This window comes from Misgurnus anguillicaudatus, chromosome 9 (assembly GCF_027580225.2).
Source record: "Misgurnus anguillicaudatus chromosome 9, ASM2758022v2, whole genome shotgun sequence".
Lineage (NCBI taxonomy): Eukaryota > Metazoa > Chordata > Actinopteri > Cypriniformes > Cobitidae > Misgurnus > Misgurnus anguillicaudatus.
This window is the reverse complement of record NC_073345.2, coordinates 31,675,364-31,695,651: the sequence shown is the minus strand read 5'-3', so window position 1 is coordinate 31,695,651 and position 20,288 is coordinate 31,675,364. Positions and strand designations below refer to the sequence as shown.

The 20,288-nt window shown below is 35.6% G+C and overlaps 1 protein-coding gene across 2 annotated transcripts; it reads right to left on the bottom strand.

Annotated features, from left to right (window-relative positions):
* Positions 1–183: 183 nt before the first annotated feature.
* Positions 184–17,552, bottom strand: egfl7 (EGF-like-domain, multiple 7). Of its 2 annotated transcripts, none has more exons than XM_055179210.2 (9): positions 16,379–16,665; positions 10,546–10,682; positions 8,771–8,896; positions 8,365–8,471; positions 8,175–8,270; positions 7,178–7,369; positions 2,522–2,598; positions 530–713; positions 184–447 (listed from the first exon to the last, which is right to left on the bottom strand). In XM_055179210.2, exons 2-9 carry the CDS (start codon positions 10,620–10,622, stop codon positions 428–430), a joined length of 879 nt encoding a protein of 292 aa, XP_055035185.2. In that variant the 5' UTR covers positions 10,623–10,682; positions 16,379–16,665; the 3' UTR covers positions 184–427. The 2 variants fall into 2 exon arrangements, with proteins under 2 accessions (XP_055035185.2, XP_055035184.2); XM_055179209.2 differs by lacking the exon at positions 16,379–16,665 and adding an exon at positions 17,347–17,552 and having other exon boundaries at positions 185–447.
* Positions 17,553–20,288: the final 2,736 nt, after the last annotated feature.

Sequence of the window (20,288 nt, the reverse complement as noted above, 5' to 3'; positions counted from 1 at the left end):
GATCTGTCTCTCCATTTTGCTGTCTGGTTTTGTGTTTTAAAGCAATGTACCAATTCCGTTTTTTTGACAGTTTTATTACAAAAAACGAAAAGTAAAAAAAATAATTACAGAAAAGTACACTTTTGTAGTTTCTTTCAACAGTAATATCCAGGGAAAGAAATTATACATGGAATAAATATATACATTCATACTTAAACATAAGAGACAATACAGCTGCACTTAATACAATGATGAAAATTGAAATAAAAACGTTACGAAACAGACACAAATATAAGCACCAGGTTATACTTCATAAAACTCCCAAACAGAATTGTGTGGCTTCAACGTTATGCTTCCCCTTTACATCTTTTCATGGTTTTAACTTTGATGTAAATGACCGAGCTGTTGTTTTCACACGAGAGGATCCAGCCCATCTTCTAGTAATCGCTCAGTTTTCCTGGCAGGCACCTAGCAAAGATGTCACGCAGTCAAATGAGATGTTTGATATAGTATAGCAGTATGCGTTTTATACACGCAAATAAATGCTTACATGCTCCGATTCGTTCTTCCAGAAATCCAACCTGCTCGCTGAGCGAGTCGATACGGTCCAGTTGCTGCAGCGAATGTGACAGGAAGTTAGTCCGGTCAGACAGGAAGCTATTAGCGTCTCCTTCACCCCCAATATCATCCAGCGAGAAAAGAGTGGTGAACGGAGCCAAAACCATCTCCAGTTTCTAGAAAGTTCACAAAGAAAATGTATTTGATTATGTAAAGATGTGGCATAAAAATAAAACATTTTATTTTTAAGAAACCAGAAATGGTTCTATTGCATTGTTGTGAAGAATCATTTGTAGCACCTGTGTTCAGAATACCACAAGACTATTTTGGCAGTATCTAGTATGTATGCGATGCTCAGGAGGCTATGCAAATCTGCTGTATGCAAATGACAATAACTGGACACCATTTGCTTAAATATATAATGAAGACCTGTAACAATTGTAGCATTGGACTGCTCAAAATGTACACTTCATTCTGTGGGTGTAGTACACTGTAGATACTTTGCATGTTTAACTTTGTATACACTTTTAAAAATAAAGTTGTATATTCTCTGTGGAACAAAAAAGGGGTGTTTCCCAATTTTGGGGGCTTTTTCAAACTGGGATTAAGCGTTTTTAACCATCCAATCAAGCCATTATTTTTTAACACCTATTTCAGTTTGAAAACTTTGGGAAATTGGGAAACGCCTCTTTTTGTTCTGCAGAGACCCCAGTCTCAAAATAAAGGTGCTTCACGGTGCCATAGAAGAACCATTTTTGGCTGAATGGTTCCATAAAGAACTTTAGCATGTTTTCATAAAAGGTTATTTGTGGTGAAAAGGTTCTTCAGGTTATAAAAATGTTAGAAAGAAATGGTTCCTTAAAGATCCCTTTGACTAAATAGTTGTTTGAGGAACCAAAAATCGCATTGACATTTCAAGGAGGCATGGGCCAGTATAAGATTTTGGCATAATGATAACCTTTAGCAAAAATACCAACCATGGTTTCACTGTGTTGCGGTATTGCTATTGCAACACTAAAATGTGTTATTTTCAAATGTTAGGTAAAAATAAAGCCTTTAAATTATAATATGCTTTCAAAAAAAATTCATAATGTTTATTAAATGTAAACATCATATGACTTAATGATTTAATGAATTTTGTATAAACACAGCTCATACCTTGGAGACGATATCACAGAACATTTTAGTGGATTTGAAACCTGGACTGTTTAAAACCTCGGTATACCTTAAAACTGGTCCATGCATAATTTAAAGCACCTTTATTTTTAAGAGCGCAGAACAACCATTTTGGGTTTCCCAAAGAAGCATTTAGTCTTACAAAAACCTTTTCCTTCTTTTCGATCACATACATACCAAGAACCTTTTTGGATCAGACCAAGAAAGAACCTTTATTTTAAGTGTGCATTTTAAAGGGGACATATCATGAAAATCTGACTTTTCCATATTTAAGTGCTATAATTGGGTCCCCAGTGCTTCTATCAACCTAGAAAATGTGAAAAAAGATCAACCCAGTACCTTAGTTTTGGTAAACCATTCTCTGCAAGCCTGTGAAAAAATAGCTCATTGAAATCTGGCTCCCCTTGTGATGTCAGAAGGGGATCTTGTTATAATAATACCGCCCCCATTTAGTGCAGAGAGAAAATAATTGACAGCACAATTTTCAATTTCAACAAACCACCCTCATGGTGATCGGTGTTTGCATTTCATCAGCTCATTTGCATTTTAAAGGACACACCCCAAAACGGCACATTTTTGCTCACACCTACAAAGTGGCAATTTTAACATGTTAAATTATCTATGTGAAGTCTTGTGAAATGTCCCCTTTGATATCTTCTGGAAACACTCAAATATTTACAGGATACAAGTCACCTGTTGTTTTAATGAAATCATTAGTGAAGCTTTGAACTCATAAACTTTTTTAGTAAACACCACACAGTTGTTTGAAGTTTGATAACCTGATGATGAGTGCGTGTGAATGTCTGACCTGTTCTAGTAGCTCCACACGGTTTTTTAGCATCTGAACCTCTTCTGTTACGTTCTCCACCAATCTCAAACCTCCACCTTCAAGAAAAGAGAGAAAAACACTGATGAGATAAAGACTGTGTGTGTTTAAGAGAGACACAGGTCACAATGAAAACACTTATGCAATAAAAAGTGCAGACAACATAACACAAATTATCAGTCTAAATATATTTGTATTAATAAAATGCATACATTCACAGATTTCATTCAAATTATTTTGTAAAAACATATTTTCCATGTGCTCTCAGACTTTTGGATCCAACTGTAGATGAAATCAGGTCATATTACATCAAATGTCTCAGTGATGGATTACACAACTCTGATTGGCTGAATAATGTGACTGAAAGGATTAAAAACCAATCATATCAGAGTTTAGCTCAGTTAGTCCCGCCTCTTGGCCTTTGTTTTGGATGTGTTGGATTGTGATCAAGCAGTTGTACTCTATCACTCTCTGAACGAGTCAATGGGTTGCACACACACATATTTTCCTAAAGTTATAGTTAGCATTCACTTGGCTTCTTACACAGATACACACGCACAGTCAATCTGTCCCAGATGTGTGGTGTTATAAAGATGTGTCTGAGTTTGTGTGTCTCTGAGCTTGTGTTTCTTTGTGTCTGTTTATGTGTCTTTGTGGGTCTGTGTTTGTGTCTAAGTCTCTCTCTTTTTCTCTCTCTATGTGTGTCGGACTTTTTGTGAGTGTGTGTGCTTGTGTCTCCATGTCTGTGTGTGTATCTGTGCCTGTCTGTTGTGCGTCTCTCTCTCTCTCTCTCTCTCTCTCTCTGTGTGTGTGTGTGTGTGTGTGTGTATAAAGACAAACAGTGACCCCCAGCAGTCTGGGTTTGATAGATGTGGAATGTAAGCCGAAGCACTGAGCCAAAATATAAAGAGAAACAACAGCTACACTTTCTGTCCGGTTGTGACCTCTCCGCTAAATCTCATAGCAATTATATTCAGCTGAACATTCTCCATCTAAACACATTAATGCTTTTACAACAACACAACAGCATGTTAAATAAAATAAAACTATGTTAACTTTCTCTTATGTTTAGTATGCAGATGTAACTATGAGTACATCATTTGTAGATGACTTCCAGAAGATCACATAAGTCGGCATTAACCTTCAAACATAAATTTACTGTGGTAACCATATTTACTATAGTAAAACTTTTATTATAAAACGTCTCGTTCTGGTTCTTCATTCTGATTGGTTGAAACGCGTTCTAAGTTGTGATAAAATACCCCGGTAACCCCACGGTTCAGACCGCATTACATAAGTAACACTGCGCCACTGTTGCTACGTACTGATTTATGAAAATAAACACCACAGACTTTTATCGTATTTTGTATTTTTCTACAATTGCACAATTAATGGCGATGTACAGATAAATGTCAATAAATATTGTTGAGTCATCTTGTCAATAAAGAGAAAAGGTTCCCCCGAGGAGTTTCTACCTCAAATTCATATTTCCCGCTATTACCACTAGATGGCAATCTTACCCAACTTAAACACTGACGCATTCATTCAACGCTAAAAACACCGTCATGACTCTGAATCTGATCTCTTACAAAAGTTATTCACAAAAATTGAATTATCTCCGCTTTTGAGAGGTGATAAGAGAACAAATGAAGGTAGGATGAAACAGATTTTTTGTTTGTTTGTTTGTTTGAAAGCGGGTCTGTTCTTGAATTTGATATATTTTATGTTTATTTAAAGAATAAATTTTTTCTGGAAGGCATTAAACTAAAAAAAAAACCCGCTGACGAGGAAAGAGTTAAGCATGCTTCCAAGCATATTTGATCATTACTTCAACAGTTGCACGATATAAATGTTAATGCACGATATAAATGTTAGATGAATGTTGATTTATGAAAATACACATACAGTCTTTAATCATATTTTCATTGTGTCTTTGCTGCGTCTGTGTTGCTTGTGAACTGCGCTCTGTTGCAGCCACACTTGATTCTGAGGAACTACTTTTTTGGCGGAAGAGTAATATTTGTACTAATATAATTACAACTTATTTGTGTTTTATTTTATGAAATCCTGCTATGAATATAAAGTAACCATCTTATAAAAGCAATAAGCCCCGCGAAGCAGTGGTGTTACAGTGCATTTTATACTCTTCTTGGGGCTTATTGCTTTATTTTACTGTGTTTGGAGGATTCATCGGGACTCATTCACTAAGCATGCATACGCACGAATTTATTCGTGAAATGTGTGTTCAGACATTTTAATTAACAAATCATGTATCAACAAATACTTTCATACTAAAATTTGTTTTAAATGTATGCAAAAACGTAAGAACAACTTCGACCACACATTTGCAATAATCATGAACAAGGAAAAAGAACCCTATAATATATATCTGTGTTATATATTTTATATATTTTTTTCCTTGTTCATGATTATTGCATATGTGTGGTCGAAGTTGTTTTTTTAGCATGAAAGTCTTTGTTGAATCATGATTTGTAAGATAAAACGTCCGGGTCTCATGCGTACGCATGCTTAGTGAATGAGACCCATTGTTTTTGAATTAGTAAAGCTAAAAGGTACTTTGTATTTAACCAATGAGACAGGTGACGGTTTTAATGTAAACTGAGCTTACACCTTATTCCCAGTAGAGGTCTCAGCAGACTACTAAGCTTTGACAAGTGTGGGAACACAGAAACCAGCACAACTTTGTGTCTATAACATTACAAAACCTGAATTAACAGGAGATTCACACATATGACAACTCGTTACAAGACATGCATGAACCAATGAGATTCAGTGTTATCGACATGCAGCCATATTTCAATTTAGTGCACTGATCTCTATGTTTTGATTGATACATGATATTGATATAAAATCTAAAAATACTTTAATTAGAGGAAATACACTCACCTAAAGGATTATTAGGAACACCATACTAATACTGTGTTTGAACATTCTTTTGAAATGTTGGCCCATATTGATAGGATAGCATCTTGCAGTTGATGGAGATTTGTAAAAATGCACATCCAGGGCATGAAGCTCTCGTTCCACCACATCTCAAAGATGCTCTATTGGGTTGAGATCTGGTGACTGTGGGGGCCATTTTAGTACAGTGAACTCATTGTCATGTTCAAGAAACCAATTTGAAATTATTCGAGCTTTGTGACATGGTGCATTATCCTGCTGGAAGTAGCCATCTGAGGATGGGTACATGGGGGTCATAAAGGGTCAGAAACAATGCTCAGATAGGCCGTGGCATTTAAAAGATGCCAAATTGGCACTAAGGGGCCTAAAGTGTGCCAAGAAAACATCCCCCACACCATTACACCATTGCTTTAATGAGAAATTGAACAGGTGTTCCTAATAATCCTTTAGGTGAGTGTATATTAACTCACTGGAGTGGTTCAGATTTTTTAGGTTAACTTTTTACTTTTATTCACAGTATTATTTTAATGCATGTGTCAGTCGCATGTCACATGTGTGAACCGTATACGGCCCTAAAGTGACCCGCATGCACAGAAGGAGACGATACGTCATCTTCTCGCCTCCTCTGGCACAGAATTTGGATGTCTGTCGCATTTCAATGACGTAAAAGTCGGATGAAATGCAACATGGACGTTCAGATATGTATCCGAATTTGGGACCACATATGAATGTCGCCTGGGTCTGATTTGAAAAAATCAAGGATGTGTGTTGTTGTGCAAAATCAAATATGGGTCACATTTGGGCAATAAAGTCAGATTTAGGCCAATTTCGCCTGCAGTTTTCCTGCACCTACTAACAATCTCACTGTCTGTACTGGAATGTGTGTAACTTTGAACTCCTGCCAAGTCTATAAAAAAACAAATGGCGATTATTTTCATTTTTAGTCACTAGGAAACGGTAAATATGACTTTCTAAGGACAGTAAAGGTTCTGCTTTTACTAATATAGATTAGAGAAAGATGGAGAAACATAAAAAAAGATGATGAAACGCTGCCAATGAAGTGACAGATTGAATAGCACAAGCTAGTTTTGGCACATACGTTCCCATGGTGAACTCCCGAAAGCATTGAAATGTCTGTGCCGGCTTTGCTTGGCAAAAATACATTTGGAGACATAAAAGAAAGCAGATGTAGAAGTCGAGATGTTGCCTGTGCTGAGAGATGTTACTGCCAGAGTTCATTGTTTTATAGAAACCAGCATGCATTTATGACAATCTGTCGTAGATTCACGGCAGGTGATTGGTCCGTACGTGGTTGATGTGGTCACCAGTCACAATGCACTATTACTCACGGTACGAGTTGATAGTGGCATAGCGCGTACCAAAAGTAATAATGAATCGTGAGGCTGGTCAGGGGTCCGTCGCCACTCGATAGTAAACATCTTCACGCTACAGTCATATGTTCGATTCTCATTAAATGAATGCATGCACTGATGCACAAAATCATGCACAAAAGTGTCTACCTATGTATTTAACAATGATTGGGAAAGTAGTGGATCCAGTATCTGCCTCAGATATAAAGATAATGAAGGCATCTGTGATTCCTGAGATGAGCTCTCATGCATCATTCTCATATCTCTTACTCAATGGTTGTTCATGTCAGGGTGTATAATGTTATCTCCATTATTGAGTCTGGAGTCTAATGTATGAATGTCTTACCAGCATCAGCGCTGGATGAGAGATTGTCTGCTGTGGGAGGAGCGGCGGTCGGCAGGGAGGGCGTGGGAATTCTTGAACATGTCATTCCATCTTCAGCCAGACTGAATCCCTCATGACACACACACCGAAAACTCCCCGGTGTATTCACACACGTCTGTGAACAGCCATGAGCTTCAATGCACTCATCCACATCTGAAAAGAAAGTGGTTTTTAAGCACAATGATTTATAATTTAGGGATTTTAGTTTGGAAATGTTAGTTTGACCCACGTTATGAAAATAACTTTGCAAGAAATCTGCAATTCTATGTTTCAAACAGAGATGGCGATAGAGAGCCAATGTCACAGATTGCAGCCTTAAAAATAAAAAATGCAGTGTTGGAATTATATCAAAGATTATGGGGGTCCCCTAGCTAAGACCCACCCCTGGCCAAGCCCCCCATCATTATAGGGTCACCATGGCTTCACAAAGTAAGATGTGAATGAACATTTTTTGTTGGTCCTGGAACAACGTTTTAATCAAAGAAACCCCAAATTACCCTTAACTTAAACCCAAACCATTTTTAACCCTATAAATAATGTGAAATAATTTTTTAAAGCCCCTAATCCAATTCTAAATCTAACAATCTTTACATTTATTTCAGACAGAAATCTTTTAGATTAGTTTATTGCGAAATTGGGACAAATAATGGACAGTATCACTTTGTGGCAGCACAGCAGGAGAATTTTAACCCCTGCATCCACTGGAATAAACATCACATGTTTTGCTGACAAAACGATAAAAAAATTATGATCAACCAATCAAAATAAGGCAATTAAATCTGGTCTGAAGGGGTTAAATGTATGTAGTATTTACATTTTAATAAAAACCAAGGGCTTTAATTTATATTTTTGTGCTTTATATGGGGTCCCTCAATGCTTATAGGGGGTCTGGGACCACCCTAGCCCCCCCTTCAATTCGAAAACTGAAAAAATGTATGCATTGTGTGTTTCTAAGTACCTATCTGACAGTAGCGTCCGGTCCATCCTTTCGAACACGCACATTTATTAGGCCGTAAACACGATCCTCCATTTGCACAGGACTGTTCGCACACGGCTATATAGAGAAAGAGTTACACACATCAACATATACAAACACAAACATATATCTGTATTGTATAAATGCATCATGTCAAGTCATGTCAGTGTACCTTGGTTACAGTTGTGCGAATGCATGCGTCTCCATCCCGGACAGCAGTCCGTGTGCACATTAGCGACTGTTTTACTCACTTGCCTATAAGATACTCTGTATATTGTTCTGTCAAACACAAAAACACACGGTGTATATGAGTGTCAGTAGGCAGTGTATTGATTTTTTACACACTTCAGAACATTGTGCCCCCCAAAAAACTAATTGGGGACATAAAAATTCCAAGCATGTCATTGTATTAGATATAATCATATCAAACCAAGTAAGGGTCATTGGTCATTTTATAGAAGTTTGAGTGAAATGAGTGAGCAAAAAAAACATTTGTGTGCGTGTGTGCGTGTGTGTGTGTGTGTGTGTGTGTGTGTGTGTGTGTGTGTGTGTGTGCATGCGTGCGTGTGTTTTCTTACTTGTATGTACTACACAATCTGTGGTTTTGGCACATGGTCATATAGGGTTTGTGTACAGGTTGAAGAAACGATTCTGTGCTATAGGATACACGAGGACTCCAAGCATCTCCAACACAAACTCGTCTCCTGAAACACACACAAACACACAGTTATGGAGGATGAAAAATGACTTAAGTGTAAATAAATACATAAATAAATGTACAAATAATAATGAATAATTAAATGAAAAGTTGATACTTTTGTTTATTTATTTATTTATGCATTTAACTAATGACCAATTTATTTGTGCATTTATATATTTATTTATGCATTTATTTATACTTTTTTTATTTATTTCTACATTTGTTTATTTATGTATTTCTACATTTATTTGTGTATTCATTTATTTCTACATTTCTTTGTGTATTTATGCATTTATTTATATATGCATTTATTTCTGCATTTATGTATTTCTGCATTTATTTGTGTATTTATTTATTTATTTATTTATTCATTTATTTCTACATTTCTTTGTGTATTTATGCATTTATTTATTTATGCATTTATTTATGCATTTATGTATTTCTACATTTATTTGTGTATTTATTTATTTATTCATGCATTTATTTCTACATTTCTTTTTTTACGCATTTATGCTTTTATTTATGTATTTTCTACATTTATTTATGCATTTATTTATACTTAATTTATTTATTTCTACATTTATTTATTTATTCATTTATTTATTTATTTATTTATATACACTTAAGTCATTTTTCATCCTCCATATATTTGACCAAACCATGTACTGGCAAAAAACTAGCATTTTTATATGGTCCCTATATGCTCCCTGTATTACACTGTCAGAAAATAAAAAACAATCCCAAACTGTCACTGCAATACCCTTTTTAAAGATTAACCAAGATGTGCATACATTTGGTACCAATATGTATTTTTGAGGCACTAAAATGCACTCGTTGGTACCAATATGCACCTCTGAGGTACTAATATAAACTCTTTAGGTGCAAAGGTGTACTTTTTAAAAGAGTACTGCCCCACTGACAGCTAGGGAGCATTTTTTTTACCATTTTGACAGTGTAGTATATATTATAGCTAGGTAAATGCATTAGTTGCATTAGCATTGCAAAAGTTGTCGGTTTGATTGTCAAGTAACACACATACTGATCAATCTACAGCACTATAAGTCACTTTGGATAAACAAGTCTGCCAATTGTGTAAAATGTAACATGCTTTAATAGTCACTACATATAAGAGTTTACATTTATGCATTCGGTAGATGATTTTATCCAAAGCTACTTTTAGTGCATTACAAGATATATATATTTTACCACTATGTTTCTTTCCTGGGATCGAACCTACAATCTTATTAGCATTGCAGGAAATGTACTGATGTATTTTAAATTTATATGCTAATGTGTTTGCATGACAATGCTGAAGAATATTTGCATAGGAATGTGTGCGTGTATGCGAGCGTTGCATCGGAGTTTGGCATCCATCACGTGTAACGAAAAGCGACTGGCCGATGAAATTAGCTGCTATTATACCCATTGAACTCTAACCTCGGAGTGACCTTTGACCCGTGATGTCTTTGTATGTGTGAACCAAGACTTCCTGCCACAGGGCCGTCCAATTCAGCTCCTTTAGTTTAGCTCCGGCCCTGCCTTTTTTAGGATTTTTTAAGTTTGCAGGACAGCAGTGGTTTAGGATTAGACCCCTTTATAAATGGGGATGAGGGAGATTTTAAACATCTTTAATGTGTGATATTAAGACATTACCCATGATGACCGTGAAACTGAGGCGTAGAGGTCACATGCATGAGAAACAGAGATGACAGCAGGACTGTTGTGTACATCTCTCTGTCACAGGTGTGTCGATCACACTCAGGTACACCTGAGCCGATGATATCAGCTACCTGAGAGAGAGAGAGACACAGACATTATGAGAAACATTCACATTAAAGCCATGTCTTTTATAATCATTTTCTCTGGCTATACTAAATGATTTAATGTTTAAACATAAGACTGATACAGAGAAATTAGAGAAAATGACTCGGATTTGTTACAAATTACAGTTCATTTAATTCAACATGGTCTACTGAGATGAGCACATCTGCACGCTTTATAACAGAGAGTTTTATCATGATCATGATTTATAATATAGCTTAAGTTACATAGCTATAGTTTTATTTGCATGTAATGAAGACATATTATGTCCATCTAATATGTGAAGGTTTCAGGTTGACTAAGCCCCTAAGATATGATTTTAATAACACCGCATTATTAAAAACATGGAAGTGATTATTGCTTATAGTTTCAACACATTCATCTAACACAAAACAATGAAAGCTCATCTATATTAGAGCTCATTTTAACTTGTGTAGAGTTACAACATCTGTGTGTGTCTCTCATCTTGAACAGCTCACATTAATACGTTGTTTAATGCCGGTTTAATGGGTTCATATAGGAGCAACAATGAAAAAACAGATGATAGTATTTTACAAAGAGAGCTTTTGACAACAACCCTAAAACACTCAGTTATATACCTCTGTGTGTACCTACTTAACTATATTATGGTGAGAAATATGTACCAAAAAGTAAGCACAAGCTTACAAACTTAAACAATACCTCCCGTTGGGAACATCCTCATTTGTAAAAACTAGTGCTGGGCAAAGATTCATTGTGATTAATCACATACAAAATTAAAGTGATTTTTGGCATAATATATGAGTGTGTGCTGTGTGTAATTATTATGTATATATAAATACACACACATTCATGTATGTATTTAAGAAACATTAACATGTGTATATATATATTTATTTATATTCTTATATATTCTATATTATATATAAATAAATAAAAATGATGTATAAATAAAAAAATTCTAAAATGAGTATGTGTGTTTGGTTTAAATATACATAATAATTACACACAGCACACACACACACATATTATGCAAAAAAAAACTTTTATTTTGTATGCGATTAATCGTGATTAATCTTTGCCCAGCACTAGTAAAAACACTATAAAATATAGTAAATAACGTTAATTACATTGTAAAAATGCATAAGATTTCCTGTTAAGGTTAGAGAGTGGGTTAGGTTCCCATAAAGCAAAAAAAAAATTGCTAAAATATATTGTTTACAAAAATATATTTTTTACCAATATATTTTGGCAATTTCTTTGTATATTTTGAAATACATTTAAAAAATATTAAGCCCTCCATATATTACAAACCACATTGTAAAAAGTGAATAGTTGGATCAACTTAAAAATTACTTCAATTGATAACACCTGATAAGTTTTAAAAAAAGTTTATTCAACTTAATATTTTCACTTAAAGTGTGGTGTTACCAGTTGAAGTAACTTTTTAAGTTGAACCAACTTTTTACATTGTAACTGTGGGTTCCACCCGACCCGACGCTTCATTTGCACGTGAAAATCTAGTCATCTAGACATTTACGCGGAAATTCGCATCATGGGAGGGGCTTCTGCGACTCCGCTCGCTTCCTGTAATCACGTCACTACTAGAGCAAGCTCCTGATTGGTTAACTTTGACTTAACATTGAAATTACTCGCGCTTGACGCCTCTAGCGCGGCTGGTGTGAACGCAGAATCAGGAAATATATTCACGTCTTATTGGTAGCTAAACTTTATATTTATGTTACTAAATTTTAAAAAAATTATATTTTTTTGAAGAAGTAAAAATTAAATATTTTTTCACATTCAAAATTTACTTTATAAAATTGCCTTGTATATAGAATATTTAAAGGGGTCATAGAATGAAAATCTGACTTTTTTCATATTTAAGTGCTATAATTGGGTAGCAAGTCTTATTACAATAGTACCACCCCTTAATCTGCACTATCCAACCACGGCACTGCCATTTAGTGCAGAGAGAAAGAGAGAAAATTATTGACACCACAATTGAGCTTCAATTTCAACAAACCACTATCATTGCGATCAGTGTTTGTTCAACAGCTCATTTGCATTTAAAAGGACACACTCAAAAATGGCACATTTTAGCTTGAACCTACAAAGTGCCAATTTTAACATGCTATAATAAATATAAAATATATATAATAAAATATCATAAAACTGGGGCCCCCCTGGCACCAGTTTGAGAACCATGCTATAATAAATATAAAATAAACATCAAAGACTTATTTAAAAAAAAATCTCATATTTTAAAACATTTAATATTTATTTATTTATTTATTTATTTAGCCCTCCATATATTTCAAACCACATTGTAAAAAGTGAAAAGTTGGATCACCTTAAAAATTACTGCAATTAATTGGTAACACCTAATAACCTAAGAACACCTAAAAAAGTTTATTCAACTTAAAATTTCACTTTAGGTGAAAACAATTACCAATTTACCAATTGAAGTAACTTTTTATGTTGAACCAACTTTTTACATTGTAAGGAAATATATTGACGTTGCATTGGAAGCTAAACTTTATGTTTATGTTACAAAACTTTTTAAAATAACAGGTTTAAAAATTATATTTTGAAAAAATTAAATATATTTTCAACTTCGAAATACATATTTTGACCAGAGAAATTATTATTTTTTTTTTTTTGCAGTATGGGTTATAATAGTGCTTTATTAAACCTCTATAAATAAACGTAAACTCAAAGTAAATATCTGAGTGTGTTGATGTGTATTTGTGCATGTGTGTGTATTCGTGTGCTTGTATGTGCGTGTGCGTATTGTGTGTATGTGCATGCACACATGTGTTTGTGTGTATTTGTGTGCATGTTAAAAAGAGAAGGGCAGAGAGCAATTAATTGTGTATGGCCGCAAAGGGAGCTTAAGTTGTCTAAGTGTGTGTAAACAAGTCTGTGTTTGTGCTTTTGTCAGCAGTTTATTCACTCATCTTAAAATGACTGACCCATCTTAAACCTCTTCTGCACTTTCTCCTTTATGTTTGAGGTTGTTATGATGATGTGCGTGCATGTGTCTTTGCCTAGACTTATATATCAGAGTCACTGGAGAGCAGAGCCAAAAGATCCTCCTTACATTTTTTAGGCCGGGTCAATGTTTTAAAATGAACATTCAGTTGTGCTGATATACACATTGTGTATGTATGTGTGGTGGGTAATGTCAGATTTGAGAAGATAAAGACACCGTTCACAGCTCTTAACAGCAGCTGGTGAGATCTGACATCTAACCCTGAGCCCCGTAGGTCAGCTTTTATCAGTAAATATGGTGTTAACTCCTCCATCTGTGCAGATGTACTGCGTCTCTGGGTCAGATAATGTTTTCACTGACGTTGAGTCGTACGGCCCACCGCAGAGAGAGTCTGACAGCACAATGAGGTTGTAAAGTGGGTTGGGATCTCTAGATGATGTTCAGACAGATCTCCTGCCAAATATTTAATGATTTTAACAGACCCATACCTGTAGTCCGTGTCAGTCGTAGAGATCATATGCATGTGTGTGTTTGATAGCAGTCACATTGAACGCTTACAGAGTGTCATATGTAAACGCTGCACGCTGTTGCCAGATCTTTGAGTCATGCAGAAGCAATGTGTGGGTTCAGTTCTCTCAAACATGAAAAGTGTATTATTTTCTAAACTTTTTACACATGACACACATGATTTCATTTAGTCTGTAATTCACAACAGGAGTTGCCTATAGCTACTGTAGATTTACTCTTTTCTATACATTAAAAGTGGATATTTACACGATGCACCATAAAAATAGTAGCCTACAAAGAAGTCTGAATCTAGATTTATGAAATATAAATATGCACCCTTTTTTGGACTAAAAACTAAATCACAACGACATGTCTTAAACCAAACCGCATCATAAGCACTTTTATAAACAACATAAACACTAATAATAAAAGTGATTCCAGATCACCAGGTAATCTTGAAGTGTGCAAACCAAACAATTTTGGCTGTCTGAGATTAATTTTGAGAATCCTAAAAATGTTCGCCAACAGTCGACTTATGGCCACAATGACACATTCTCCATCCGATTAAATTCTGCCAATGTAAGAAGTTTATAAAAATCACAATGTGCATCCAGGTTAGGACAGCCTACAGTACAAAAAAACATTTCTATAGATCTGAATGTATGCCTTTGTGAGGCTCTCATATGTTTATCATTAAAAATTATGTTGCAATCTTATATACAGAATTATATTACAAATAAAGATTCATTATAAACAAATGCACACAATAGAAACACACAGCTTTTATCATCCATGCCTCAAATAAATGCAAAACTCTGCACTGCAGTATCACCGCACACAATTTTGATACACATGGCTGCATATAATCACAAATAATGACACAAATGAGAAGCGGAAGCAGTTAAGAGTAATGAGAGTCAGTTGGAGTTATATCAACATCATTGTGTGCGGTTGTGTCCAGAATGCAACATTAGAGTACTGCATAATGCACACTACTGCCTACTACTAAATGTAGTATGTAAAACGTGAACATGCAACATTAATGTTTTTGCCAACAATCTCACCACATGCCAAATTGTATTTATTGGTATTAAGTTACAACCTTGAACATAACTTTGGTTAATCTGCATTTTTCAAGTTTGTGTCAATGTGTTCCTGTAGCTAAACAAGTTGAGCATTGGGTTAGCAGCGCTAACATCATGAGACAAAAATACAGAAAAAATGTAAACCTTGGCTTGTAAATGAATGCACTGTAAGATAAGCGTCTGCCAAATGCATGTCAATTAATTGTGAATTATGTAGGTTATGATTGTAATACCATGCTGTTCTTATTTGAAAAAATACCTGGATGATTTCTAAAATTGTAAGTGCATGCAATTGCTTAAATTTAACATGCAACATGAGGAAGTCATGTGAGAAGCATATTGAAAGTTTCAAATGTTTATCATTGCACAATGTGTTCCGTATTTTTAGGAACTAGCCTACTTTATTATTACTATTTTTTTAAATGCATATATTATATTTCAGACATCATCTGTGTATTAAAAAAAGTTGACATATCTAATATGCAATATGCATGCAGTAGTATGCACTATGCATGCAATATGCACTATGCATACTATACTTGAGTAATATATAAGAGTAGTGTGCTAGATTGCTATTCACTGTAAAGTATCCTTACATTTACATTTTTCATTTAGCAGACACTTAGGGGTCTTACGAATAAGGATGCATTCAACATTTTGCATAATAATAGAATTGAAACTAAAGGAGGAATAATAACGAGAACAGTACAAAAGAGGAGGTTTTAAACAATAACACAGTTTAGCCGGTCAAAAAGTGGAAAGTTTAGGGTTAAGGATCCTTGCGCGTTACACAACCAGCAGGCGGCGCCATTTTTCTGCATTATTTTATACCATTCAAAAATTTCAGTGTTGATCCAAGTGAGTGCAATGACACTTTATGCTAACACACACTCAGCAAACAAGAATGAGTAAAATCAGCCAGTAACCTCTAATGTGCCACACACACAGAAAAAATAAACCATAACAAGTACTATACGTAACTATACGAACAATTTAAATTCTGATTTTATATTACAGTATTAACAGAATGATGCGTGCATGCATGCATTTACATTTAAATTAAAAACACGTAACACATTAAGACTTTCTTAACACTTACTGTTTACTTCGGTTCACGCGCCGCTGTAAAATTAAACGCAGACAGTCGCGTGCATAGACGTGAGAGGCAAAGCAAGTGATTCCTTAACGCGTCCCAAAAACAAAGTTTCCCACCAAACCAAAGGACAGGACTGAAATATTCTTAAATAAATCATCCAAAAACACGCATGTGCCCAGAAAAACTCATTGGCACGGGACTCGAAGTTCCATGCGCGCGCCCGCTTTTGCGTGGGGTTTGGAGGGGTTTTGCGCTCAGTTCAGTTCTTTCACAACTGTCAAAGCGTGCAGGGGGGTAACCACACACCACCACTGCCCCTCCTTTACCGGGACGTCCCGGGAGAAACGTTAGCGCACGAGCCCACAGGGGAGACGCTCACTGCCCGTGACGTCATCGCCCGAGGAATTCACACGCAACGGTGCCGAGTTTAAGGGGTCACGGAAAAGGAAAGAAAGTGAAAGAAAGAAAACGAAAAGAAGGCAAACTTTTGAGGTGTTTGTAGCCAATTCAATAGTTTAAACCAAAATCTTAGATGAATGCATAAAATATTAACCAAGTTCTGTCAGTCAAACAAGACCGCCATCGGCAACTTTCATCATCACATTTAAATCACATTTTTAAACAGTAATATTAACCTCATCCACTGTACACTATAAACATTAATACACATGTTTTACATTAACTCATCAAAATAAGCAATTTGATTATTCAAATTTTAAGGCACCAAACATGTTTTACACTCCTATTTACTTTCTTACTCATATTCAGACTTGTACCAATGACATTGCAGACAAAAGCATATTAAATTAGATCAATTTAGTTAATGCGTAAACATGATGCACTGCGGATTATGAATTTAAAAAGTTAATTTTTCAGATTTTATTGTACATACTAAAATAAGCCATGGAAGAAGTTAATAACTTGTTCCAAAAGAATATCATATAAAAATGAATACACGTTCACGCACTCACCCTCCTAGAATAAGATCACGTGATCGCGCGCCGAGCTGCCATGCGGTCCACCTGCCGCGCGCTCTGAGGCGCTTCTCCATCGCCAGCATTTCTTATAAACTCTTTCTCAGTGTGCCGAAGAGCCGCGTGCGGTGTCTCGATGCTCCCCGCGATCCGACTGGAGAGGAATGAGATGCATTTGGGCGTTTTTCTCCAGCTTTTTATTCCGCGCTTCCTGTGGAGCTCAGGAATTGGATGGACAATCCCAAAGCGGATATCCTGCGAGTGTTTGCTGCTGATAAAACCTTCTGCACAAACAGCCTTGCAACTTTTAATCACGTCTGTCTCTGGTGCACAAACACACTGTGATTTGTAGAAATCGTGGGGTTGAGAATTTGGCCCTGTGATGGGAACTTGCATACCTTGTTTTAATAGTTTGGAGAAAGAAAGCCAAAGTAAATCCACACGCATATTTTCGAGGGCAAATAAGGAATAGTTCACCCAAAAATAAAAACGTTGCTCTGGATGTTCTGTAGACATTGCCATCCTTAGCAGTGTTTCTCAACCAGGGGACTAGATATGTTATATAAAACAAACATTAGAACAACCTAAAAAAAAAAAGAGAAAACAAGCATGTAAATGTATTTCATATGTAAATGTAAAATCAGCAACAATGCATTTTGCCACAGTGATGTTTGTCTACACAATTGATCTTTTAACAGCACAGTATAAAAACTGTGCGTAATGGTGGCCCAACGTGTGATAATAAAGTCTAGACACTATAAAAATGAGTTTTACTTTGATCAACCGAGCTGGACATTGTTTTGTTAATATGTGTATGATTAGGGGGTGGTAAGACCCTGATTCTCAACATTTTTAGTTCAAAAAAGTTGGAGAAAGGAAATGGCCCTACACAGCACTTCCTATGGTGCAGGAAGTGTATGGAGGAAAAAGATTGTGCCCTGGGTCACAGCAAACAATGAGAGTAAAAACTTAAAGGAAAACGTTATGCGTCAAAGTGAGAGCTGGGCGGGAAAGTGTCGGCTAAGGGAATTGAAGGCTGAAAGTTGGAGAAAAGCGAGTGATGGAGGGGATAAATAAAAGACAAAATGATCTTTCATAGCTTTATGTAGCTTCTTCAATAGTGTCTGCATGTAGTCTTCAATAGTTTAGTATTAAACTGCATTTTAGTTTGATCTTAAATTTCAAAGTTAAGTTCAGGAGCCTAGCAACTCTTTTTAATAAACTATTTGACTGCACCCTTTTTTTTCCTAATGCAAGACTTAGAAAGTAGCTTGTAAGTTCTTCGTGACTGCTATGTAGTCTCTTTTATGATATTTATCTTTTTAACCTTTGGTAATACTTTTTAAAAATACTATATAATTGCATTGTTTAGTAGTCAGTAAACTAGTATTCCACTTCAAACATAAATATATATAACATTTACAATGAGTATAGTCTCATTTCTCTCTGTTTTAAACCTCTTAAGCAATTTTAGGACAAATGAAATTTTAATTGAAAATGTCAGCAAGTCTTATGAAAAATGGAAGAGCAACATCAGAAAAATAACTATTTTAGCATTTAAAATTTAGTCGCCCAGTATGCAAATATTAAGTTGTGTGTAAAGTTGTAGATTAGTGCATTCATTCAGTGGATAAAAAGATAGAGAGAGAGAGAGAGAGAGAGAGAGAGAGATTGGGCGGAGCTTCAGATATATAAAGTAAATGTTATTGTTACGGGCAGTCAACTTCTATCTCTAATTTCCATAATCTTGTGTATAAATCTGTTATTTATTTGTGTTTACTTGAACTGAGACATTGGCTGCGTCCGAAAACTCTAAATTGCTGCCTTCTGCAGCAGCTTTCCAAGACAGGAAGGCATCAAGGCATGTCCGAATTCAATGTTAGGTTTACTTCCTGTCTCCTACCTATGTGGGGGCGTACAATAAGAATGTGATTGGTCGAGCCTGGTCGAGTTCGAAAAAATAAAATGGTGGCCAATGAAGCGACTGGAGCACAAATTTAGTGTAAAAAAATGTATATTTTCACTTTTTACACCTTTTAATTGCATTGTAGTTTTCAAATATGTGATTAGTTATCACAAAGGCGCTCTCTGTTTATAATTCAAACACGCTTCCTTTGAAGTGTGTCCGAAAGTCTTTCTCTGAGCTGCCTTCATGCCTCCGAAGTCGAGGCAGCGAAGCAACGAGTCACTGCCTTGAGTTTTCGGACGCACCCATTGAGTATTTCCATCTTTAAGAGAAAGTCTCATGTTGATGATGTCATCAGCTTCTGTCTTTGACAGTAGGTTATATATTAAGAGTTTTGTTCCTTTTTTAAAAAACAAATGAGTTACCGACAAAATCAGTATTGTATCAGGTCAGTATTAAAAATGTAATTCTTAATTTTACGCAAAATCCGCCGTGTTATTCTGTCATCTTTTCTCCCTTTTTTCCCAAAACGCGATAAACGCCAGTCCTCCTTCTCTGCAGAATCCAATAAATCCGCTCAACAAATCACAGCATTTGAATACATACAGAATCCTAGTTTTCCTCATCTACTTTGTACTTCGTGATCAACAAACAAACAAAAACAAAATAATACTTTGTTGGCATTGATAAACCTGTGGTGGTTTTCTGTGATGGGGAAAAAATGTAAGCCATCAACATCTAATAATTTATGTGAGAGGCACTCAGACGAAGGAAAAATGTCGGCTGTTGCTTGTTCTCAAACAACAGCATCAAGCTTCTGTCATGCTAACACAATGACCCCAGCAGATGTTATGAAAACTTTCCATTATTTTACTCGAAGTCAACGAAAATTGAGCAGGACCAACACATTTTACAGACGTCCCAAGCAATGACAGCATCAATGACAGTGTTCTTAATATGACAAAGTAAGTGTTTTGATTAATGCCATTAATGTTCATTTTTAATCAGTGTATACCACTAGTCAACTAAATGA

Bases quoted from the DNA above. Each gene is read 5' to 3' on its own strand.
- egfl7 (XM_055179209.2), bottom strand. From the start codon at position 10,622: ATGTACACAACAGTCCTGCTGTCATCTCTGTTTCTCATGCATGTGACC. The intron at 8,271-8,364 runs GTACACTGACAT...TTCTCTATATAG, and splicing joins TTCGCACAACTGTAACCAAG to CCGTGTGCGAACAGTCCTGT. The intron at 448-529 runs GTAAGCATTTAT...CATCTTTGCTAG, and splicing joins GGAAGAACGAATCGGAGCAT to GTGCCTGCCAGGAAAACTGA.